This window comes from Mizuhopecten yessoensis, unplaced genomic scaffold (genome assembly GCF_002113885.1).
Source record: "Mizuhopecten yessoensis strain PY_sf001 unplaced genomic scaffold, ASM211388v2 scaffold10239, whole genome shotgun sequence".
Taxonomy (NCBI): Eukaryota; Metazoa; Mollusca; class Bivalvia; order Pectinida; family Pectinidae; genus Mizuhopecten; species Mizuhopecten yessoensis.
The window spans coordinates 37,408-64,271 of record NW_018408447.1 but is presented as its reverse complement, the minus strand read 5'-3'; the positions used below and the strand labels follow the sequence as shown (position 1 = coordinate 64,271).

At 36.1% G+C, this 26,864-nt stretch overlaps 2 protein-coding genes across 3 annotated transcripts in view; both read right to left on the bottom strand.

Annotated features, from left to right (window-relative positions):
* Positions 1 to 4,926, bottom strand: part of LOC110459862 (small integral membrane protein 20-like) — an 8,745-nt gene extending 3,819 nt beyond the window's left edge. The window contains exons 1-2 of the mRNA XM_021512324.1: positions 4,698 to 4,926; positions 1,950 to 2,006 (exon numbers count right to left, since the gene is read on the bottom strand). Of these exons, the coding sequence (XP_021367999.1) occupies positions 1,950 to 2,006; positions 4,698 to 4,860 (220 nt within the window). The 5' untranslated portion in view covers positions 4,861 to 4,926. The remainder of the gene's footprint in view (positions 1 to 1,949; positions 2,007 to 4,697) is intronic.
* Positions 4,927 to 12,221: 7,295 nt separating this feature from the next.
* LOC110459864 (cytochrome P450 3A18-like) lies at positions 12,222 to 25,774 on the bottom strand. Of its 2 annotated transcripts, XM_021512328.1 has the most exons (16): positions 25,650 to 25,774; positions 23,614 to 23,697; positions 23,028 to 23,137; positions 22,273 to 22,369; positions 20,524 to 20,576; positions 20,174 to 20,270; positions 19,724 to 19,840; positions 18,490 to 18,578; positions 17,795 to 17,943; positions 17,231 to 17,361; positions 16,938 to 17,040; positions 15,943 to 16,100; positions 15,570 to 15,658; positions 14,460 to 14,597; positions 14,159 to 14,321; positions 12,222 to 13,624 (listed from the first exon to the last, which is right to left on the bottom strand). In XM_021512328.1, the coding sequence occupies exons 3-16, from the start codon at positions 23,108 to 23,110 to the stop codon at positions 13,547 to 13,549; spliced, it is 1,545 nt and encodes a 514-aa protein (XP_021368003.1). In that variant the 5' UTR covers positions 23,111 to 23,137; positions 23,614 to 23,697; positions 25,650 to 25,774; the 3' UTR covers positions 12,222 to 13,546. The 2 variants fall into 2 exon arrangements, with proteins under 2 accessions (XP_021368003.1, XP_021368001.1); XM_021512326.1 differs by lacking the exon at positions 23,614 to 23,697.
* Positions 25,775 to 26,864: the final 1,090 nt, after the last annotated feature.

Below are 26,864 nucleotides of genomic sequence, written 5' to 3'. Positions count from 1 at the left end.
CTATATATCATCATATTCAATACTAACCTCCAGACTATATATCATCATATTCAATACTAACCTCCAGGCTATATATCATCATATTCAATACTAACCTCCAGACTATATATCATCATATTCAATACTAACCAGCAGACTATTTATCATCATATTCAATACTAACCTCCAGACTATATATCATCATATTCAATACTAACCTCCAGACTATACATCATCATATTAAACTTATCTTCAGACTATATATCATCATACTAAACTAACCTCCAGACTATATATCATCATACTAAACTAACATCCAGACTATATACCATCATACTAAACTATCCTCCAGACTATATATCAGCATAGTAAACTAACCTACAGACTATATATTATCATTCTTAACTAACCTCCTGACTATATATCCCATTCTAAACTAACCTCCAGACTATATATCATCAAATTAAACTTATCTTCAGACTATATACCATCATAGTAAACTAACCTCCAGACTATATATCATCATACTAAACTAACCTCCAGACTATATATCATCATACTAAACTAACATCCAGACTATATACCATCATACTAAACTAACCTCCAGACTATATATCATCATAGTAAACTAACCTCCAGACTATATATCATCATTCTTAACTAACTTCCTGACTATTTATCATCATACTTAACTAACCTCCAGACTAGATATCATTATACTAAACTAACCTCCAGACTATATATCATCATACTTAACTAACCTCCTGACTATTTATCATCATACTTAACTAACCTCCAGACTATATATCATCATACTAAACTAACATCCAGACTATATACCATCATACTAAACTAACCTCCAGACTATATATCATCATAGTAAACTAACCTCCAGACTATATATCATCATTCTTAACTAACTTCCTGACTATTTATCATCATACTTAACTAACCTCCAGACTAGATATCATTATACTAAACTAACCTCCAGACTATATATCATCATACTTAACTAACCTCCTGACTATTTATCATCATACTTAACTAACCTCCAGACTATATATCATCATACTAAACTAACATCCAGACTATATACCATCATACTAAACTAACCTCCAGACTATATATCATCATAGTAAACGAACCTCCAGACTATATATCATCATTCTAAACTAACCTTCAGACTATATACCATTATACTAAACTAACCTCCAGACTATATATCATCATTCTTAACTAACCTCCAGACTATTTATCATCATACTTAACTAACCTCCTGACTATATATCATCATATTCACTGCTAACCTTCAAACTTAATATAATCATGCTTAACTAACCTCCAGGCTATAAATCATCATAATTAACTACCCTCCAGCCTATATGTCATCATGCTAAACTAACCCCCATACTATATACCATCACACTTGACTAACCTTCAGACTATATATCATCATATTCAATACTAACCTCAAGACTATATTTCATCATTCTTAACTAACCTCCAGGCTATATATCATCATATTCAATACTAACATCCAGGCTATATCATATTCAATACTAACCTCCAGACTATATATCATCATATTCAATACTAACCTCTAGACTATATATCATCATATTCAATACTAACCTACAGGCTATATATCATCATATTCAATACTAACTTCCAGGCTATATATCATCATATTCAATACTAACCTCCAGACTATATATCATCATATTCAATACTAACCTCCAGACTATATATCATCATATTCAATACTAACCTCCAGACTATATATCATCATATTCAATACTTACCTCCAGGCTATATGTCATCATATCAAATACTAACCTCCAGGCTATATATCTTCATATTCAATACTAACCTCCCAACTATATATCATCATCATATTCAATACTTACCTCCAGGCTATATCATATCCAATACTAACCTCCAGGCTATATATCATCATATCCAATACTAACCTCCAGGTTGTATCTTTTCCACATCATATCCTGCTCTTGCTTCTTTCTGAATTTCTTCTGTAAAAGAAATAAATAAATATTACACCTGAGGCTTTTTAAAGCATAGTTTGTCACTGTAAAGTGAGACATTTTTGCCTTCTGGCAGAGTCAAATTGATGGCCTTGCATGGATCTTAATCATAGGAATCTGCCTTGAAAAGATGGAAGAGATGCTAATTATTACATAGCTTTTCACTGCATTTTTATGTATGGAAATTCTCAAAACGCCATTTCTGGGTAAGGTTATTTCCAACATTATAATTTCCAAAATACTCAATGAGCACTGTTTGAAGCATAGATCATCATAAAGAATTTTTTTAACATCTCTCTAAAAACTACTTTTTTTGAAATATTGAACCTTGCAAATCTTGATTTTCATAATAATCTGTATTTAGTACCCCTCCCTTTTTTTGAAACAAATACCTTTATAATCTTCACCACATCTAAGCACAAATGTAACAGGAGATCTATGGAAAAATGCATGGCAAGACCAAGGTTCAAACCTGGGACCCTCACAACTCTAGACAGACTTTCTATCAATTGAGCTACCTGTTGATCAACGATCGACCCAGCCCAGTTTGGCTACATTCCTCCCTTCTTTTTCCAAGTCTTCACCCCAAAAGACACAAATATTTACAACCCTGGTAAGGGTATCAAGTTGCCAAGCAATCACTCAGTACTTTAAGCTTTGGTTGGTTAAAGGCACCAAGTGTAACAGGATTGGGAAAATGCATAACCAGACCAGGGTTCTAGATGGACGCTATACCAATTGAGCTACCTGGTCACCGATGATCAACCCATGTCCAGTCCAGTCCCCGTAACACATGTTTAAACAACAACAAAAAACATTTTTTTACAGTAGTTGCCTGTGATCAGTAGCTGGTGGATAGGTTAGGAACATCCCCCTCACATGAAAGATGAATTAATTTGTTTACAGTTGTAAAAAGGCAATAAAGTTCTTTTGTAGGCAATAAAGTTCTTTTGTAGATATATACGTCATATAACCGTAGACAATAACCTGTGCACATTACAGACCCAGATATGCTGTCTAGCTGTCTATAAGCTTTATCTGGGGTATATTACGTCTCTGAAAGGACAGTACTTGGAACAAAACTTTTTCTCTACTATATTTATGACTTGGCTGCTCACCTGTGTAACATCTACCACATGGCTTTGTGTCGACAATATCTTGTTATATCACTTGATTCAAAGCCTACAAAACCACCAAGGATTCAAAAAGGATCTTTATTAGAAGTCGTTTTAAAATATTGGCTGACAAGTATGTTATTCAATGTGGCTGAGTGTCGCATCTACCTAACTGAACATCACCTAGCACCAACAATTATCAACTTGACAGCCAGCATACACCGAGGATGTAGAAGTGAATCCATACTTATAGTGTAACTGTAAGAGGCTGTTCACACGGAACAAAGTCTGCGAACTGTTACTTAACACTTAAGTTGTTATGATGAAATCTTCAAAAGTATCAAGCATCACTAAAATTGACAGCTTTCAAGTTGCTAGTAATATATGTATTGTAGTATACATTAATTGTAGCTCAACAATATGGAAACCATACCAGAGAAAGATACAACGTTGTACTGCCTAGTTTCGACATTCATCAGATTTCTGGAGAGAAAGCTTATACACCTTGCAAATACCATCATTCAAGCCAGTTAAACTAGAAACGGGGACTAACATACATAAATAGATACACCCAAGTGTAAATTACACCCTGTATGTGGAACGCTCCCCAGGACCATATATTAGACCATCAACTTGTTCTGAGTAAAATTTGTTGTTATACTGTATTGCTACTATATATATATCTGTTAATCAATACAGGACTAGATCTAGGAGAAGTGAAAACAATTCAATGAGCACTCCTGAAACCCTGGAATCACTTGGAATATATAGCAGAATTAGACTGGGTTGAGGCTGGCTATACCCTGTATATAGCTCAATTGGTAGACTGTCCATCTCCAAATTGTACTGAAGGGTCACAGGTTCGAAACCCAATCTGGCAGTGTTGGGTACTTATCCTGCATTTGGGTAACAGTTACCCATTTGAGTAACAATTTTATCTCTGAAATGGGGAATAAAGTGAAATAAAACACAAAAAGTTCTTTTAAACACTTTGAGCAAAAAAGGGCGTCATTCTGTCAACTAAATCAAATAAATAACACAACAACAAATATTTATCAATTCTGATGTCTAACTTTTTGTGAAAAGGACAAACCATATCACTGACTTTGTTCTCGATTGACTTCAGTGTGTAGTCAATGGGACTATCCAGTGCAAATGTGACAGGTCATCATGATTTTTTATGTGTGCTATTTATAGCTACTCTACAACACACTATGGAGGTGATACAATTTGTCATTTTCACAAAAATTTAGACAACTGAATTTACATATTTTTGTACACAATTGTACTTGTTTTAATTTCACTAAATTACCCATTTCAGTAATAAAATTATTACTGAAATGGGTAATTGTTACCCGAATGCAGGATTAGTACCATATGCGCCGTTGTGCCTGTGTACAAACCAACACAAGTTACATGTAATGTGTTTACATTTATTATACGGCACGTTGTATTCATATTTTATATTAAGAAGTAAGCACGACGCGCCATAACATTTTCACTTTAACATGAAACGTCCTTGGCTAGTTAAAGTTCATTTGTACAGGTCAGTTGTATAACTTACGCCACTTGGTAGGATCAATCATAGGTTGGATTGCAATTGGATACAAAGCAAGACCGATTGCTCCAACAATGCCTCCGACAAAAGCAGCATACTTCCATCCTATCATTTGGTGTTGTCTTAGTCTTTTATAGTTTTTCTTCTGAAATTTCGATGGCCCGGGCATGATGTTAGTATGTTAATATACCGGAAGTAAACAAAACACTATTTCTGATAAGGGCTAGGGTAAATGGCGGATAAATAGGTGGTAGGTAAATCATGTACGCCGCCGCTCCCGGACTAAAACCCCGTACCAGGAATATAGAGATATTTTAATATCTCATTAACGCGATCGTTTATATTTTTTATAAAATTTTACAATATTTTCTTACATTATTTTCTAAATGTGACATTTACAAAAATGTTTATTTATTATCTAATAATTTAGAAATCGACGATAATGTGTATTTCAAGGGGGTAAAACTTGTACGCCGCTGTCAACCGTGAAAATGACGGTTTTTCATATATAATTAGAAATTGAGTGAAAATTAACATGTTGTTTTTAGATATATAAAACAAAATACCTTACTGCTTATAATCATGTAAGTTTCGTTGAAATAAACGACCTATTTCACATGAAATTCTGACTTTGTTGTGATCGCGGGCGAGGATTGTTTACGCCCGTACCCGTGCTAAGGGGACATCACTCTTGTCAAGCTATGTCGTTATCAAGTAGATACCAGGCTCTACGACGAGGACGCAGATCTACATAAGAGCCCTTTTTTAAACTATATATATTCCGTCTTTGCGTATTGCAGAGTTATCTTCTCTTGGGAGCAGGTGTTGATTGTTACGTCATTGGTTTGTGTGAGAAAATTACGTCTTTTTCTCAAAAATTGATGACGTTACTCTCACAAACAAGTGACGTAACAATCAATCCCTGCTCTCAAGAGAAGATAACTCTGCAATACGCAAAGACGGAATATAAGATTAATAATAGCTCACAAAATAAGAATTCATGATCATCAATCATTATGATTGGTTATCATTAGAAAAAATGCCTATTTTTATAATTACATTAAAGAAATGGTTTTATGATTGATATAATTGTGTTCTTTTTTTCAAAAGGAATTTTAAGTTAACTCACTACACATTTTAACTTTTAATAGGATACAAATACATTAAAAAACACCAAAAATACTTTTGACTTGTATGGCTTTTTTTATGAACACTAATTACCACTCTTCCAAATAAAACTATTCCTAGAAAAATGTAAATCTGACAGATCACTTACACATCTATCATGAAACCATAAAAATATCAAATGATAAAGAAGTCATATTTTGCCTATGCCTACTCATTTTTTTCCTAGGAAATTTAGTAAAGATTCCATTAGAACTACATTCCACAATTTGTTGTCTCCTGCAAGTGGTGTCAAACTCTTCATTCCAGTTAAACCCATTGAAACAAAAATCGACCAAGTTAGCAATAGCACAGTCAACCCCGTTTTTTATTTAGAAAATAATGTTTGAAATTATTGTATAATTTCATAAAACATATAAACGATCGCATTAACGAGATATTGAAGTATCTTTATATTCCTGGTACGGGGTTTTCGTCTGGGAGCTGGAGCGGCGTACAAGATTTACCTACCACCGGGTAAATATGGCCTGTTTAAACGACACAATTTGGTATTCGATGTTCATCTTTTTCGGAAAAATGACTTATGATCAATTATATATTTGTGCAAAATTAGCTCTGCATTGAAAATACATATATAGCGCAACTTGATGCGCTAGGATGCTTTTGAGACATACAATTGTAGTGTAAACTGGATCGTTAGGATTTGGATTTATTGGGAGTCAGTAATGGTGAACGTCACTGTACCCAAATCGGGACACTTTTTAGATACATAACAATGTTCTTTATACCATACTATCAGTTCCAAAAATCCTTGATATTTTTTCATAAATAGATATTATCCACTTTTCATTTCTATCACAATTTGATATTTCGGGCGCGTTGTTCTATAAAAAAGGACGCGAAATACCATCAGAGTTGTGTATAGGCCCTTGTATCGGCGTTACTGTACCCTGAAAGGGCCATTTCCGGTAATTTGGCGAATATTTGGGGATAAACGATCAATATCGGCAGAAAATATGCGTAGTTGAAATTTTTTAGAGTCAACGAGGGTTCTGATTAAATTTCTTCTCCAAACTAGCATTAGTTTTGATAAAATAGACTTTTGAAAATGATATCCAAATAAATAGGGTAAATCAGGAAAGTCTTGTTATGTCTCCCCATTGAATGAAGGGAGACATATTGTATTAGCACTGGTTCTTCTTCTTCTGGTTCTTCTAATCGCAACTTGTCCGGGCCATACGTTTTAAACCGTTATAAATATCTTGATGAAACTTGAGGTATGCCTGCATCACCCACAGAAGGTGTGCAGTGCGTTGGAATTAGGTGACTGTGACCTTCACCTCAAGGTCAAAGGTCAAATAAGGGCAACCTTTTCAGTAAATTATAGTCCGGCCCGTAAATTTTAAACCGTTTAAGATGTATCTTGATAAAAAATGAGGTATACCTGCATAATCCACAGAAGATGTGCTGTGCACTGAAATTAGGTATAGTACCCCACTATATACAGAGTTGTGGCCCTTAGTTTACCTTTAATACCGAAGTTTGCCCCGAGCATAAGTTCCATGTTATTTTACCTACGTTGACCAAACTTACCATATTTATGTATCTTTCTATTCTCCCAAATATGCATATTGGCGAAGAAGGGGAGACATATGGTTTTGTTTACAAAAATAAATTTCTAGTTTTGGTAATTATTCTTACCTTTAAATTGTCCATGTAACGATATTCAGCAATCAATAATGCTTAATAAGAGCTAAGCTCACGGGTGCCGAAGGCACCCGTGCGAAGCTCTTTACCGGTAACATGTGCGTGTAAATAGATCTGATCCAACCAAACCGATTCCATCACTGAATCGTACAGCTACAGCCTAGAAACTTTTTCGTACTTTCGGTGACCTCTTCCGGTTTCATGGAGCCCGTAAATATGCCTAATCGAATAATAGAGCGACATGTAACGTAGCACAGAAATTATGTATTCGAAACTACGATTTTTTCAAAATATACTGACCATATTCAAAAAAATATTGACCATATTCAGAACACTGAGCGAGTTTATTTCCACGATTTCTTTACTTTTCTTCCGAATCGAGAAAATGAGTTAGCATGGTCATCAAAAAGCTTACATTAATGTAGTCTCGCTCAACCAGACTCTTATCGTCTGCGGTTGAACGAAACAAAAAGTAATGTCACAAACACATAGCGTCGAAGGGTGCGTAATAATGTGATTATATTGTAAATTTGGGAAAGCAATAAATAATGTGATACTAACACCTTTCTTAACATACAATTTTCCGTCTGTACACACACCGTAACACACGGATGTCATCCCCCACTAGGACGGAAATACCCGAGTATGTACGAAGCAGGGTCACTGAAGAGGTCGCTTGATTCTCATTGGAAGGCGCAAGAAGCGAAGCTCTTTTCCGGTAACATGTGTACGAACAATTGAAGTCATGGTAACGTCGAAATACTATGCTTCCAAAATCCTTCGTCACGGAAGTAGCTAGTATAGAGTTACCGCGGTCCTATTTTTACGATGCTGTTTAGCTTTGCTACACATTCTATAAAATATCTCTTTAATTGATATTTTGTTTTTCTGTGGTTATGTAAATTCGTGACATTAAAAATTATAGAAACTGAAGCTTCTTTCAAATTTTCAGTCTTTTCTTCTCTCCACCCAAACCGGAAGTATATAGTAACTACCAACAGGATTTTTACAGGTGTTGTTCGAAAAGCTCCAAGGGCTAGACGTAGCCCTTGGTTATGGATTGGGTCTAGCATTTGCAGGTACGAACTGCGCGCCGACCCGTATACCATAGAACCATAATCCAGTTTTGTTCGAATAATTGATCTGTATAGGCGCAAAAGCATTTCACGGTCCGCTCCCCAATCAGTATGAGAAAGGACTCGCATAATGTGTAACGCCTTGGAACACTTATCCTTCAGATACTTTATATGTGGTATGAAAGAGAGTTTCGAATCAAAAATGAGGCCGAGAAATTTTGTTTGTTCAACAACAGGAATTCTAGTGCCATCGAGTGTTAGATTTGGGTCATTGTGTGCTTTTCGTTTTCGAGTAATGTAAACAGAGACGTTACACAGGTTTTATCCATGTTCGTCTGTCATGTAAACCACTGCAATATGAAAATCTTTCAAAATTTAATCAGTTCAGTTTATTTCTGGTTCAGGACTATTAAAGTCTTCTATACCAGACCCTCAAATAAACAAATAAAATGCATCGGTCAAATACTTCTACCCGGTATACATGCACATTGATGTCTATGATTTGATTGTCGATTTCTAATTAAAGAAAAGTTATTGATTTTTCCAGTGATGTCTAGCAGATATTTTCAAAAGAATTAACAATAAGTGCTGATACGACATGTTCTGGTAGTTCATTGCAAGTTGTCATATTTTGTGTGACGATCAGTTGCTTCTTTTCACAGCATATGACAGCTTTAAAACATTCTTTATCATATATTTCACTTATTATTTTGTAAGTTAAATCATATCGCCCCTAATTCTTCTGAGGGCCAGTGTTGGTAGCTTTACTTTCTCCAACTTCTCACTGTAGGTCGGGTCCCTCATTCCCGGGAAGCACTTAATTTATATAGTTGCTCTTCTTGGAAATCCCTCTACTTCATCGTGTCGATATATTTTGGAGGTGTGGTGCCCGCACACGACTAGTATAGTCCAGCTGCTATCTTACAAGGCATTTGTATACCGAAATTAATGACTTGATGTCCAGAAACTGATATGCTCTGCTGAGGAGTGTGAACATAGACTTTATTTTTTCGTTTTTTTTTTTTGTTTTTTGTTTTTTTATCTGAGATGTGTTCATTACAGGATAGATCAGAGCCTATTATTACTCTTACGTTTGTACAAATGTATAAATGTAAATAAAACAATGATAAACGACTTTTTTTAGAAATATTATAAAAATATGCGCAAACCCTCAGTATATAAAGGATGAAACAACACTCTCACTAGCTGGTCACATTTTGGAAACAGTTAAGATCCCCACCCAATAACCATACGTAAAATTGCTGGGCATGGAAAATCTAATACAGATATGCTACAAGGATTGGCCTTGGGGTCTGGCCGTATCCCTTGGATCTCATTTGGAGAATATTTTGCAATGATTGCTTAGATACCCAGGTGAGCGATACAGGCCCAGAGGGCCTCTTGTTCCAGACACGCCTTAGACTGCGCCAAAAATGAAAGATAAGATCAAAGGTCACGATGATCTGAGACGCTCAACGTTATTCCTAGATGAATTCCTATATCAGGTTAGATATTCCAAAACATTCAGATATCACGAAATATTTTGTCTTGACTAACCTTTTCGAATGATAGGGTCAAAAAGTAGGACTCATTGACCTGCTTCTAATACTGTACACTCGGTAATTTCAAACTCTCATCATAACAAATATCGAATATGCTAACACAAGGGGTAATGGTTCAGGACGGTTTTCTCATCAGCCCTAAGAAATGCGTAACTATGGACCATGGGGAACCTTCATGTGAAAGATGAAGATCTTTCCAGTGCTTTCTAAGAAATAGCGCTAACAAACTTAGGTGGCGTACCAAATCAATTTTTCGGAGTGTATGCTAACATTGTTGGAAAACAATTCTACCAGACCCTTGAAGCAATCACCCGTGTTCTGGGAACACCTTTTAGTCTGATTATTAACAAGTAACATTTTTACTTGCTAATAATACGACTAAAACGCCCTTAACGATTATCTGAGGACAACACGGTATAATATGTTCAGCCGGACTAAAACTTTCAAGAAGATTTTTTTTAATTGTTTACTTTTCATGATTGATACGGACGGCTCATATTAATCATAAAACATTTTTTTAATAAAGACATATTATTGAAAAATTGTTTAGTGTATGTTTAATTAAGCATATATATATAAGCATGCATGCATGTTACGCCACTGAACTTTAACTCTCAAAATTATAAATGGGCTTCTCTCGGTCTTCTTTGATTTTCCATCTGTTCAAGAATTCGAATTGCGTTGCTAGCTAGGGATCATGGAAACCTTCATGTGAAATATGAGATAGATCCATCCGGTACTTTCTGAGAAATAGCGACAACAAGAATATTTAACCCTTTTGGGGCCAGCATTACTGCCACATATACGCATCCGTACGTCGGATATATAGATACATCTTTTTGTTTTTCTTTTTTTCCCCCGTTTGTTTGTTTGTTTTACATTTTGAACTCGGATTTTACTGATATGTTTAGATGCGGGTATCCCTGCTCTGTTTTTTTCTTTACATGTGTGATTCAGGTTCTTGTTCCGTTTTGAATCTGACCAAACACGATTTCGTGACGTCATCTTGTGTGTTTCATTACGTCATAATATGACGCAATATCCCAAGCAATAATTTCGTTTTTGACGTTCCGTGGCATATCCTGTTCGTCCTGACGATGCTATATCTCTGTGTTGATTTACAAAAAGATAGAAAAAAGAACAATCATACCACATGTTCCACATCTCGGTTTCATCAAGATGGCCAAAGTTAATGTATCCAACACATCTAAACACCGATGTTTAATTGGAGATTTTAAATACGATCGATCCTTCGACTATGAACATACATGTTCTGTACAATAATTTAAGGGGTTTGTTGAGCCTTAAAGTTATCATTTCATACATAGTTATAGTGTTGCAACTCTATTAATCGTGGATTAAAGACCTTGTTTTGGGAATTAAAACGCCTGTTATGATTATATTACATGTGTATGTATACGTACTCGTGTTATGAGCTATGTCAGTTGAGTGTTTTAGTGTTTTTACATTGTTAAGGCTGTGAAGCTATGTAAAGCAGTTATATATTTATCTAATTTTCAAAATGTTTCCCTTGGTCTTCACCTTAGTTTCTCGTCGTAGCAAGTTAATAGTTAAGATAAATAAAAATACAACACCTGCAATTGGGCGAACACGACAGATAACACGAGTATAAAAGCGTAAAATTCGAACGTTGTGCGTCTTTACCGTCTTAAAGTAATACAACGTATGTAGAAATCGTGTTACTGCTTAAAGACATTAAGTTCCTTCCTGAGCGAACAAACGATTTGTAGATTACATATATATGTGCGAGATGGTTTGGTTTGTTTGTGTTTTACGTTCTATTAACAGCTATGGTCGTTTAAAGACGTGCTAGGTTTTTGCCTCACGTAGATCTCGAACCCACTACCCAGTGATGGAGGGCTAGTGGAGACGCCTTTTAAAACCACTTGGCCACCGTGGCTGACGAGCGAGAGCAAACAAGTGGGATGCGCGGCAGAAAATACGTATATAGCCCTTAAGTGATGTATATAAGGGTGCCTGCACATGGTATGCTAAAGAACATAAGCAAGTAAGGCATGTGAGAGAACGTGAGCATGGTATGCAAGTGAAATGTCAATTTATTCAAAACAGAAAATCACAGATATGTTCGTCTATTGATTGTTAGAGAAACCATTATCAATCAAACACAGAAGATATATAGAACGAGATGTAAACACCAACGTGATGAGCGGAATTTGACCATACATACACTTCGTGCAAATACAAAACTAAAACATACTGTTACTGATGAAGGATAGACAACATACATCAATTTGTAGTGTTCTGTGCCTAAACCGTAAAGTGATGAGTACACTGGTACATATATGTATTAATGAATTATTAGAATCCACACAATTCACTTAACCAGGTTGACATTGCGCTATTAACAAGTGTTTTGTAAAATGCAATATGAACCATAGTGATGTTTTGCAGTATAACAGATTTTGTTGATTGTAACATTAACCCGGTAAGATGACACATTTGGAAAGTGCATGTCGAACACACCCCATACTAGCTACGGAAACATGACTTTACTCACATTAAATAAAATCCTTATCGTCAGTTCAGTTCCGTTGAATTAACAAAAACTTGGACCCGGATCCTTCCGCCACAAAAGAGTAATTACTTGACAACACTTCAGACTGTCCTGAACTACAACGTTGACCAAAAGGTATTAAGGGTCCATGTTCCACTGCTAGCAACACACCATAGAGTGCCACCACAGTATTTCGTCAATACAGTGACCTCCCATTATTTTCGTTGTGTATATACTTGTAGCGCGACTGAGCTAGGGTGCTGCCTTTGACCAGGTAGGTTCGTTGGTTATACCGACAATACAACTTGTCTAAAACCCTGGGTTCGAATCCTGGGCCCGTTTTCATGAAACCGCTCTCAGGTTCAGGCGTAGATTATGTGTTCAAAATTAACTTTCTTGAATCATATGACGTGGTCAAAAAGTCAAATGTACATTGCCAAAATGCATTTTTTTATGAAGGACCTTAATCACCGGAATAAACTTCAGCAGGAGAACGGTTTCAGAAATACTGACCAGACCTTGCTCCGTTGCAATTTTACACTCGGAACACTGTTTCTTTAATTTCTGCAGCTAACATTGTCTTACTTTTTTTTATCATATTCCATACATTACCCACATGACATGTTTTTCTTTACTGAAACGATTAAGCAAAACTATGGCCCTACCGGAGAACAAGTCCGAAGTTAATGTGCTCATATGTTTTGCAATGCACATTTTCTGATGACAAACAAGTAAAAAACATTAATACAACAAAGTAAAGGTATACAACATCTTTTATCGTCGTTGTTTGCTTCTCATTTACATACAAGCACAGACTGGGGGCTATATCAGAGTTCAGACAGTATTAGCTTAGCTCCTCTTCTCAAACTTGATCCACAGACCTCCATCAGTCACCGTGTTTCCAAGCTTACTTATCTTTGGTGGGCACTGAAAATTATAATCACATTGTAAACTATATAATACAAAACTATGGTTTACGAGTAAATGTAATTAATGTGGGGCTATTGGGAACAAAAACGTCTAATTTTGTCCGATATCAAATATAATAGAGACAAAGAGCCTAAATGATTTTGCCTGCGATCTTACATTGTCCTGTCTTATACAAATCAAGAAACTAACAAGGCCCTCTCTTAGATCACGTCTGTTGAGTGTGACGACACATACTTACTATATGTGCGTGAGATACGGTGGGACATCTATAGGACTAGAGTGAGGTGAATACACAGGGAAAATAATAAAACAATTCACGAAGGCACATAGACCTGATTTCAACATTTTCGAAGTTTATATCCTGCCAATATCCGTTCTACCGCATAAAAGTTATGAAATGCATCTTTTGCCTAATAAGCTTAGGAATGTGTTGAGGCAGGAATGTTTTGTTGTTGGTTTTTTTTACTATTTCCCACTTTTCCCTCCCTTGATATCCTCTTTGTACACCATGTTGATATTGATATCACTTACATCTGTCCTTTCACTCCGGACTGGCCTAAAGTGTTGTAGGACCTGAGCCATGCACATCTTTTGTTCCATCATAGCAAGTCGAACACCGATACAGTTTCGGGGGCCTGCTCCGAATGGAAGATAAGTGTAGGGGTCCCTATTAGCCTTGGCCTCAGGAGTAAACCTGAAATAGGATTTAATGAGCTAACTTAAATGTTTTAATAATGCATTGTTGCATTAGGTAACATATTGATGGTAGATGAACTAAACCACGTATTCGTTTTAATTATAAATAACTACTGTTGAGGTGAAATGTCTCTACCTTTCAGGGTCAAACTTGTCTGGGTCAGGCCAGTATTCGGGGTCCATCTGTATGGCGCCTACTGGGATGTTCACAATCATGCCTTTAGGGATTTCGACATTTCCAATAGTGACATCTCGACTGGCTATTCGGTCAATTCTAAAACAAAACAAGAGGAATACGTAGCATAGTTTGATATGTCAGCCGTACTGAAGTCAACACGAACAAATTGACAGTTATTTTCTATAATCTTATATCCATTGTATATTTATGAAGTATTATGACTGTTCACTTAATTGTCATTTTCGTTATGTTAAAAGAAATAAATCAAGTTTTACTGCAGAAAAAATGTAAAAAAAAACATATGGTATAAAAGCCACATGTATATGGACAAAAAGTTGTGTGAATGATGCATCTGTTTTAAAAAGAGAATACATTCTGCTCCTCATCTCTAAAGGCCGCCCACTCCCCATGTTTATTAGTAGGCAGGGTTTCGATAAATCGAATCACATATGAAGATCTTTTCCTGATTAATGTATTGACCAATTAAATTGTAGTAAGGTAATTCGATTTATGGACAAATTTTGAAAAGCATCGAACTAAGTCTACGTCTATCTGTTGTAGATTTGTTAGCCATGTTTCATTGAAATCCAATGATAATGTACTGACCAATCTGATCACGTGATGCTACCTATTATGTAGATATGCATAAGTCTGCTCCAGCTAAGGCTTCGGCTACGTACGTGACAGCGAAAACATCTTCACAGATCGACGGATAAAACTTATAAAAATAGTTAAGCATATCTAGAGAGAGTATTTTACCACTGATGAGCAGTATTGTTTTATGAACCTTCACATGAAAGATATAATCATTATACGACTGTGGTTTTCAATTCATGTTTGTTACTGGCATATCCCTAAACTCATTATCAGTATGTTTGTGAACTTTGCACCTTTTTGAAGACAGACGCACAGGTATCTCTCACACAGCACGTAATTATGAAACACACAAAGAGGCACAACACATTCTTCAGTCGGTAACACTAATATTATATTACATTTCGTTTTGTCTTTTTAAAAATGATCATATAACTTCATAATTGCATGTAGTGCAACACTTTATGCTCTCACCTGGATGCTGCAGGAAAGATTCTCATAGTTTCCTCGATCACCATTTCCATATAAGTAAGTTTTTTGATGTTATCATAATCGGGGTTTTCCTAGAACATGTAACAAAGACTCCTTTAATTTCACATAAGAATATGAACTCTCTTTTGCATTGTACATGTGCTTTATGTTAAAGTTAATGATATGTGCTCCCTTACACAGTATACAGTAATAATAACTGGAACTGAAATTTAAAGATCAGCACAGAAAGATCTTAAATCACCGCTTAGATAAATTGGGGAATGATTCTCAATTATAACAAGATGACAATAATCGACAAAACGCATTTTAGAAACACGTAGATCAACAGGTATCAAAGCAATAGTGTATACGTCACCTTTCCCAAGTTATCATCGACTTCCTGCATCACCCTATCACAGACGTCTGTGTGGATTGCCAGGTGGTAGAAAGTAAACATCAGGCTGTTAGATGTTGTATCATACCCCGCAAGGAAAAACAGAAGTGCCTGAGACCTGATCTCCGCGTCTGTCAGCGCTGGAACACCACATAAAAGTTACCTTTATTATCAACAGAAGGATACTCAGAAAATTACATCTAAAGAAAAAATTCGAGTTTTTTTTATTTATTTGATGCAATAACAAGGTAAGTGCACCAGAGTTAAATATAAAGCCTATATCAGAAAATAAATTTCATAATATCTTCATATCAACAATTTCACATCAAATATCCCGAAACGATGAACCATCATGTAATGAAACCTCGGAAGTCCTTTTCTTGAAGAGCTCCTTTCCCTGTGGCACTCTCCTTAGATAAACACGAGCGTATTTGGACACTCATTTCTTTCATGTTATATGACAAAATTAGTAAATCACTTTTCCTCGATGGTCATGATTTTTAATTTTCAACAAATGTCTGTGTGAGACAATAAATTTCAACTTTTGAAAAGAACATCCTTGTGCAGTTCCAAGAGATTTATTTCAAGGATCATTTCTAAAAAGGTAAACAATTTCTTTTTCTACAACCCTGCAATGTGTCTCTCGTTGAGGATGGCTTGTCCACGGTAAGGTAATTTCCCGACCTTCAACTCTCAAACACGAATCTTAAGAAAATTCTCGTGGCGGTAGCAATGCTTAAAATTGATATCATGTGATTACATGATTTAACGCGTGAAAATACCTTCGTTGTAGCGTCAGAAATACTAATTTTACGATCTTCAACATAAATTATGAAAGAATACTTACCTTATACATCTTGAGTGTAATATAAAGCTATACTAGGCATTTCACAGGTGGTTCGATAATAACTGTGCTGAGTACATTATAGGTATTAAGCCTGTGGTGATCCCATCTCTCTTTCATTTGGTAGACTTACTTTTCCTGGATGACCCTGGGCTTGCAGTAACCCCTTCCGTCTTAGAAGACTCTTCATTTGCTGCTTGAGAGTGTGCCATGAGTTCTAAGAAATCTGCATGGTTCTGTAATATACATGTTAGATGACGATGTCAAAGCCAGTCATGACTTGAGTGATATTTTACACACAGACAACACACACACGATATACAATATTCTATCTTTTGATTATTTGTTTTACTATATATTCAGGTTGATTACAAATGTTACACGTCGTTACAACTGAATGGGTAGATTTTGTAGACATTGCCATACCCCTGGATTCTGCCGTCTTTCTTTCAAAGCCGTTTCAGTTACGGAGACGAAGAAATTTGTAGCATTTTTGTTCAGATTGATTCCCATGGATTGGAAAAGGCGAGGCAGCCATGCCAGGAACGGGAAAAATACTGAAATAAGGAACAAAATCCTTAAATGTTGAATAATATAAAATTTGAAGATCCGGATATTTGCATTTCTCCCCTACCGGGCAGTAACATGGATATTAAACGTTCAGAAGAAATTTTGAATTTATAAATCACTTTTCTTTACATTGATTATGAAACTGCGTATTAAGAAAACTAAATGAGAAAAGCTTTATTAATATAAATGGATAATTATAATGGAGTCGTTCTGAACAAAGTAATATTGTTGTTGACATATTTGGTAACATCTTTCCTACACATCGAAAATCAAATATTATAGAAATACAAAAATTAAAAAATACGACTGTTTAAAGAGATAATTTCTAGTTATCCTTACTGAAATTGAAAGTAGAAAGCTATCGTTTATTGTACTGTAGACTTAAAACAATCTTACTAATGTGATAAAGGTATTACTTACAGATAATCATAATTTGCACTACCATGATTGTTGATTCTGTGAATGCCTTCGAATGTTTTATGAATGGGTCATCTGGGTCTCTCTGAGTATTAATCTCCAAACCAAACGCTGTTCTGGCAATGCAATCAATAGTGTACGCACCAAACGTTCTGTAAAGGGCGCATTTATGCTGTGAATTATTTATTCATGCAAATATATGTACTACAAGTAATATCTACCCCGAAAAGATACCCATTGATATTAATATCTACCCTGTAAATGTATGTACTGAAACTAATATCTACCCTGTAAAGATATCCACTAAGATAAACGTCTAATGTGTACAGGTTTCCACTAAGATATATGTCTGCCTACGGTCAAGTATAATGAATTTATCGGAGAGTGATCGATTCTTAAAATAACTTTTCCGATGAGTGAGGAGCAACACTACTAATTCCACCACACAAATTCAGTATTAACTTTCTTGTTGACTTCACTTTACACAATACGTTCTGGTCATTTTTAAAACAAATAGAATTATTACCTTAAGCTTCTTGCACTAGCTGAAGAGGTAAATTATAAAACACGAGAACTGCCATTAACCTATTTATTGAATTAGCCATGGCAATGTCGACGGTATAATAAAACATTGAAGCTTTGGGAATAGACGTGAGGTAATATGAAGAACAGTCACAGTCATACTCAGGTAAACTTACTCTTTCAAGCTTGTGTCCTCATTTTTGGCTGCCTTTGCTTCTAACATTTCAATCAATAAGTCTCCTGCTTGTCTTAATAGTGGTCCCATCTGAAACACGTCCATGATATAATTTAATAATATACACATCTGGTACAAACAACAACAGAGTATATGACTAACGAATTAACATTCAGAAATACTATTTCAACGCAATGAATTTGCTACATAAATCAATGATTCACTTGTTAAAACTTAAACCCCATGATAAGTTCACGTAACCATAGGTCAGTGTTAACAGTGCTGACTAGACCGGGTCTCCTCGGGATCTGACAACACACTCAGACATTTTGAAAGATAGATGTCTGGTGTGGGGACCGGCTAATAACATAAACAGCCACACAATGACTACATCCAGATCGAGTCCGGAAAGAACATTGAAAGAAAGGTTTCCAATGCTGGAAAATCTGTCGTTAATCCTGATATTGGAGAGAGTGTGGTCTCACCACACACTGTTATTTCACCTTTCACACGTAATAAGGTAGATAATGTTGACTGTCAGATTGGTACGATACGATTTGTCTGTTCCGAATGTTAACGCCTCAATATTTCATTGATATATATCTCGGATACGAAAGGCCTGTCACACACGTGACGTTATAATGATATAAGACATGTATATTACCAATGTGTGGTCTAATCGGTTAGGTATGTATTCATTGTAACAGGGCTCATCCAACTGTCACCCTATGGACCCACCCGAACTGCTTACACAAACAAATCATGACCCACTGTGAAAACAATAAGAACCAAACAGACACCCTACATTATTAACTATTTCATATGACTGAAGGAAAATATGTGTAGTTCAATTATATGATAGTGAAACGAGACATAGATTGCTGTTACATATTCGTACCTTTTTTTAGCCTGAAAATAGCTGTCACTTTTGGGTGCAATATCAACATTTTCTATTACGTGTATGTTGAAGTTTATGAGTTGTTTAGCATAACATTATTCTCGTTTTGTACGTTGCACCTTAAATTGGTAAACGTCTGCACCGCACAGGTACCAATCCTACTAGCAATTCCATCCACGAGAACACCTGGGTTAGCGCGAGTGGAACTCAACATCAAGGAAAATTTTATAAATATTACATAAGGATTTGAATTTTAAAACAAATGTAGGGGTAGATCAACAGTGAGTTTGAATGTAAAGGCCAATTAGTCTTGTCATGATGTTTTGTATAACTGTACCTCTTTCAACTTTTTTCCACTGAAGGTTGGTGTGATCATGTTTCTGACAAACCGCCAATGGTCATCTTGTATTGATAACAGAGAATCGCGAAGTGGGCCATCCATCTGATCGAAGTCCTGTGTATACAATCGGTAAAATAGCAATTAAAACATTTCACATTCAGGATTTATAACCAGACTTTAATTCTAAAGTGGCTGGGTTTGTGGGGTTCCTGTTTAAGGAGCGATATTATACAACAGAAAGACATACCTTAAACACTAAATGTACTATTCAGATTTAATGAGTTCTTCTGCATAGTATAATGAGTTTCTTAATTTACACGAAGTTCACAACAGGTTCATTTGTATTTTCCTGTGAAAAGGGGTATGCCCATAAACATTAGACCAAGTAATATTCAAGTCATATTTTCTACCCTTTCTTCATATAGTGAGTGATAATGTTGTACACACCCTCCTATTGACAAAACTGTTGAAATCCTTCACGAGAATTTCTTTCAGTAACTTCGGGTCAGCAATAAACAGGTTGGGGAGCCTTCCTTCAAACGTCCTAGAATCAAAACCAGGAGTGGCATGATTATCACGAATTGACATAAATGGAAATTTTGTCATGTAAACATTTGTTATCTTATTATATGTTCACATTTAAATTTGTCATAATGCATAAAATACAATACGACATATTATACATATATGTTTGAGAATATTGATTTCATATTACCAAGTACTTGCTATCAAACTATTAAACGCATTGTATTTAGGTGAACAATTTGCAAAAGAAATGTTTACTTGACTGCACTTACCCAAATATTTTCCCATACTTTGTGTACAAGTTCTGCTCAGCTTTGACAATGCCCTGAAATTACGAATACGCCTCATATTGTAGAGTTATAGATTCAGTGTTCTAGAGTATAAGAAATGTTTGGGTAATAATAGAACTACACAGATTCTAGTTTAGGGTGTAACAGATGTGGATATATGATATCAGATTGATTATGTATTCTAGAAACATATTGGGGACACAAGCTATCAGATTGATTATGTATTCTAGAAATATATCGGGGACACAAGATATCAGATTGATTATGTATTCTAGAAATATATTGGGGACACAAGATATCAGATGGATTATGTATTCTAGAAATATATCGGGGACACAAAACATCACATATGTATTGGAGGGGGTTGGGGAAGGGGCCGACTCTCGAATGAATATTGGCGGATACACCATTTCATTAAGTTCCAGCGTCGACTAGACTTTGGCGGATACACCATTTCATTAAGTTCCAGTATCGACTAGACTTTGGCGGATACACCATTCATAAAGTTCCAGTATCAAGTAGACTTTGGTGGATACAACATTTCATTAAATTGCAGTATCGACTAGACTTTGGCGGATACAACATTTCATTAAGTTCCGGTATCGACTAGACTTTGGCGGATACACCATTTATAAAGTTCCAGTATCAAGTAGACTTTGGTGGATACAACATTACATTAAGGTCCAGTGTCGACTAGACTTTGGCGGATACACCATTTTATTAAGTTCCAGTATCGACTAGATTTTGGCGGATACACCATTTCATTAAGTTCCAGTGTCGACTAGACTTTGGCGGATACAACATTTTATAAAGTTCCAGTATCGACTAGACGTTGGCGGATACAACATTTTATAAAGTTCCAGTGTCGACTAGACGTTGACGGATACACCATTTTATAAAGTTCCAGTATCGACTAGACGTTGGCGGATACACCATTTCATCAAGTTCCAGTATCGACTAGACTTTGGCGGATACACCATTTCATTAAGTGCCAGTGTCGACTAGACTTTGGCGGATATACCATTTCATTAAGTTCCAGTGTCGACTAGACATTGCCGGATACAACATTTCATTAAGTTCCGGTATCGACTAGACTTTGGCGGATACACCCTTTCATCAAGTTCCAGTATCGACTAGTCCAGTGTCGACTAGACTTTGGCGGATACACAATTTCATTAAGTTCCAGTATCGACTTGACTTTGGCGGATACACCATTTCATTAAGTTCCAGTGTCGACTAGACTTTGGCGGATACACAATTTCATTAAGTTCCAGTATCGACTTGACTTTGGCGTATACACCATTTCATTAAGTTCCAGTGTCGACAAGACATTGGCGGATACATCATTTCATTAAGTTCCAGTGTCGACTAGACTTTGGCGGATATACCATTTCATTAAGTTCCAGTGTCGACTAGACGTTGGCGGATACAACATTTCATTAAGTTCCAGTATTGACTAGACTTTGGCGGATACACCATTTTATTAAGTTCCAGTGTCGACTAGACTTGGGAACACGTGATATCCTACTGTTAACAGGGTTTTATTGTGGTTTATAAATAGACTGGTAGTACACAGGATGTCATAATTACAACGTTCTAATGTAGAATATGTATTTGGAAACAAGGGTATTCTTTTAGTAATTAAAATTTTTAATTTAAACTATTTTATTTTCCATTGTATCTACTTAAACAAAGTTATCACTGCGTTTAGATTAGCAGATTAGTACAAACCTCTGACATGAACATCCCCATATTTCCAACAACAAAGGAAGGCTTTGGACCATCCACGCCCATCTTCTTAAACATATTGTAATCCCAAGACATGTACCTACAATTAACATACCGACATGCTTAATATAATATTAAATATATACGTACTTACAAGTATCGCACACCTGAAATTTTGCCACACTTACATAACAATAGTGCACATCTGGCATTGTTTCACAAATATACAAAACGTATTTATCAGATATTATTTCATATTTATCTACAAATAAACACCTGAAATTGAGCCACATATGCGGTTTCATAATGATTTTCTGATGACAAGAAACATGTGTATGGAAAATTTTAGATACAATGCAGCTCTCAAAAAACAAATTTTGAAGTTGGCATTAGTGACCTGGTAAGCAAATTAGACAATAAAAACCAGGGCCAAGACAGTACTCATATTTACCTACAATCAATTATTACACTGTACTTTTTCTATTTTTCTAATTTTGATATATGTTAGTAACCCCATATAATGTATCTTCCAGTTCATGACATCAGAATTACTTCAAAAAAACTGTCAACAGGAAGCGAGTTAATTCAATATCTTCCATCATCAGTGAGAATATTATCGTCTTTTGTCCTGGTCATATTGAGATTTCGCTATACCTTAATGGTAATACAATACTTAAACAAGATACTTACACAATGTATAGATAAGGACCATATTGAGTCATCTACTTACTTCAACATCCAATAATTCTACTACTTACACAACGTATGCTATCAGCATGCCAACCAGTAGAATGAGGAGCTGGGCCCATATGGGAATATCCACTAGCCCCAACACTAACATGATTTCTCTGTCTTGACGTTCTTCTCCCTAAAATAATAAATAATTTTCAACAAAATCTGAAATTTTCGTTTCTCTTTTAGCATTTTTATCCATGTGTATTAGAATTATTTCCATCTTCTACTTCATGGGATGCTGACAGTGTTCAATTACACCAATGAACTTTTAACAAAGGTGCACGACCCTTCCCTATGTCCAACACAATATACACGCACGCTTATTATTCCATAACGTGGTATAATAATAAGCACAATCACGTCACATGAGGTTTATTTCAAAGGTAAAGCAAGTTTGGCCAGTCGGTCTAAACCTGCTGGAAAGGAAAACTCCTGAAAATCAGGGAAATACGTATAGGTGCAATGGAACATATAGATCCAGAAACACTTGCTAATAACTATGCCACTCTGAATAGCAGCAGCCCCGATGGCATGTGACATCAAGAGTTTAAAGTGGCAATTATGTAGCTACGATATAAACAATATTTTGACGGTTAAGAAATTAATTACTGGAATCGACTTTTGGAGATACTGTTGGGTCGGGTAAATCGGAACTCAGAACAAAATTGTTTGTAGACTTGTTCTGCGCTTTATCTGAAATATAGTGTAATATATAGTTATTTAGTGTTAATTAGTGTTAATACGATGTTCGTACCATACGGTACGCACATCCCAATATGGCGACAGGCTCATTTACATATATATCCCAATTTACATGGAAACTTGATATCTAACACTATTTTATGCATGCCATCTCTCATAACGATTGTTCATACCATATATCTAATTTTGACCTTTTTTCAATGACGATGTGGTATATATAATACCGGTTTCGAGATATAATTTCGTCATATATATTTGCATTAGATAACGATTGCTAATATATCCTGAGCCATATATAATCCGTCTAATGTCATATGGCAGTTACAATACTATACTGAAAAGTATGTTGCAATCTGGCAAATATCATACGATATCAGTTGGTTGTTTACAAATATAAACGAGTGTCAAACAATTTATGATCTACTGTATAGTTTGTTTGTACGGTGTGAGAGTTGTACAAATAAGGCGACGACTGACGTCCAGTTTATCGGGGAGGAAATAATCACAAGAATTACGAACAAAGAAGCAATTTTATGACAAAAATGTTGGTACTTTTAATTCCACCATATGGCCATTTCACCCACCTCTAAAGAATTTACAATCTATGTTTAAAATGTTCCGAATCGTATGTAATATACACCGATATGAAAGGTACATATAAATTCCATTATAACGTTAGAACTTCAGACTACGTCAGTGCAGTGACAGGGACAGAAAGACCAGCTATACCCCACTGCATGTTGTAACGGTAGAACTTTAGACTACGTCAGTGCAGTGGCAGGGACAGAAAGATCAGCTATATCCCACTGCAGGTTGTGACGTTAGAACTTCCGACTCCGTCAGCGCAGTGTCAGGGACAGAAAGACCAGCTATCCCCCACAGCATGTTGTAACGTTAGAACTTTAGACTACGTCAGTGCAGTGTCAGAGACAGAAAGACCATCTATACCCCACTGCATGTTGTAACGTTAGAACTTTAGACTACGTCAGTGCAGTGTCAGGGACAGAAAGATCAGCTATACCCCACTGCAGGTTGTGACGTTAGAACTTCAGACTACGTCAGTGCAGTGTCAGGGACGGACAGAAAGACAGGCTATACCCCACTGCATGTTGTAAGAGGCGACTTCTGTGGAACCCTACACAATTGGGGTGGTTTCTTCTTTGTCTTCTATTAGAGGGCATATAGAAGAATCCAAGATTAATCTGCTGCCCTCTTTGCAACACTTGGGATATATCTTTTCTTTTCTCTATTTCATTCTCTTTTGTTGGTGCTGTCTTTAAAGTCATGCGTCTTCATATGAACCTATAGCTGCGGGGAGGTCGTTCAAACAAACTGATATTGCATGTAATCTGTGCAGCAATACATTCCAGCTTCAAGGCTACGCCCATCATGGCCAGCCACCACCTTGTTGTGTAAAATAATCAAAAGGAACGCGACTATTTCAAGATTTGTTTGCATGCACACAGCTAAACAAGTCAACATTTTACTGCACCATATGACTAGTTCGTCCAAAACTTTATCATGGGATGTCTCGGTGAACAGCGACTTGGAACCTCTTAACTAGGGGATGTCTCGGTGTACAGCGACTTGGAACCTCTTTACTAAGGGATGTGTCGGTGACCAGCGACTTGGAACCTCTTTACTAGGGGATGTCTCGGTGTACAGCGTCTTGGAACCTCTTTACTAGGGGATGTCTCGGTGTACAGCGACTTGGAACCTCTTTACTCGGGGATGTTTCAATGTAGAGCGACTTGGAACCTCTTTACTAGGGGATGTCTCGGTGTACAGCGTCTTGGAACCTCTTTACTAGGGGATGTCTCGGTGTAGAGCGAATTGGATCCTCTTTACTAGAGGATATCTCGGTGAACAGCGACCTGGAACATCTGTATATAATGTGGTATATATAGCTACAAGCTGTCGTAACAGACAAAAATGGCACCTACCTTTGTCAAATATCGGCAATACCCGCCGTACTGTCAATACCCGCCGTACTGCCAATACCCGTCGTCTACAACTGTGCTTCGATTAAATGTACAACAGATCGTGCTCAATACTGACCGTGAACTATAAATAACCTCTCTAGCTACGACTAAAGTAGACTAGTTATATATCTCCGCATTGTTCCCGTACCCACAATGAACCGTATACGTTAATATACGATTAGCTGCTTAGAAGGGTACGTGTGTAGGTATAAAATACTGGTGCGCTTTGTCCATAGTTAATTTTCTGTATGATGCAAGGACGTTTTTTTTTTAAATTTCTTAACACGTCATGGTGAACATTTAACTTCATCCATTTATCATGACTAAATAGTTTCAATTTCCAAATACGTCTTTATTAACGTTCTTATTAAACATACCTGACGACAATAGGGCTGATATAGGACTGCAGCACTTTACAGATTGTGTATCCTAGAGTTTAACGCAACAGTGTTAAACAAACTCTCCATACATAGCCAACTGTTGGTTGAAGACACACATAGCGAAACTAACACATAGGCAAGTGTTGCATCCTTATATGGTCATTTCGAAATCAACATTATATATGATCACTTATTTAGTAACCCGAAATAACCCTTGAATCACTGTTTGTTTTCGCTCTGACTGCACATACAGGTATTTCAATATGTACAGAGTGTGTTACTACCGTATTCTAAATGATAAGCGAAAAAAAATAAAGAAATATATTGTGTTGAGTGTCTAATGCTGTCTTGCTTTATTTCCAATGTGAGTGTGTCCTTTGTCTTAATGTTGAACGTTCGCCCAGATGAGGAAGGCAATGCCCCCATGCTTTTACCAAAGTTCTTGAAAAATGGTATTTGCTATTCCCATTTACGGTAATGGCAACAAATATGGTTCACTCGTTGTCGGTAATATGTGACCGAGCGGAATATGCTGTGTTTGGTTTGGTTTAATTTTGTTAAACGTCCTATTAACAGCTAAGGTCATTTCGGACGTGCCTCTATGTGTGTAGTGTATGTATGGCAAGCCAAGTTGTCATTTATTCATGGAGCAATGTTGATCCAGTACTTAACCAAATTATATAAGATATCTCATATATTATATAAGATATCTTATATATTATATAAGATATCTTATAAACATATGAGATATCTTATAAACATATAAGATATCTTATAAACATATGAGATATCTTAT

Coding starts and splice junctions, on each gene's coding strand:
- LOC110459864 (XM_021512328.1), bottom strand. CDS start 23,110: ATGTTAGTGTTGGGGCTAGTGGATATTCCCATATGGGCCCAGCTCCTC. Junction 20,271..20,523: donor AAGTATGGGAAAATATTTGG/GTAAGTGCAGTC, acceptor TTTTGATTCTAG/GACGTTTGAAGGAAGGCTCC. Junction 17,362..17,794: donor AGTGCAAATTATGATTATCT/GTAAGTAATACC, acceptor TCCTTATTTCAG/TATTTTTCCCGTTCCTGGCA.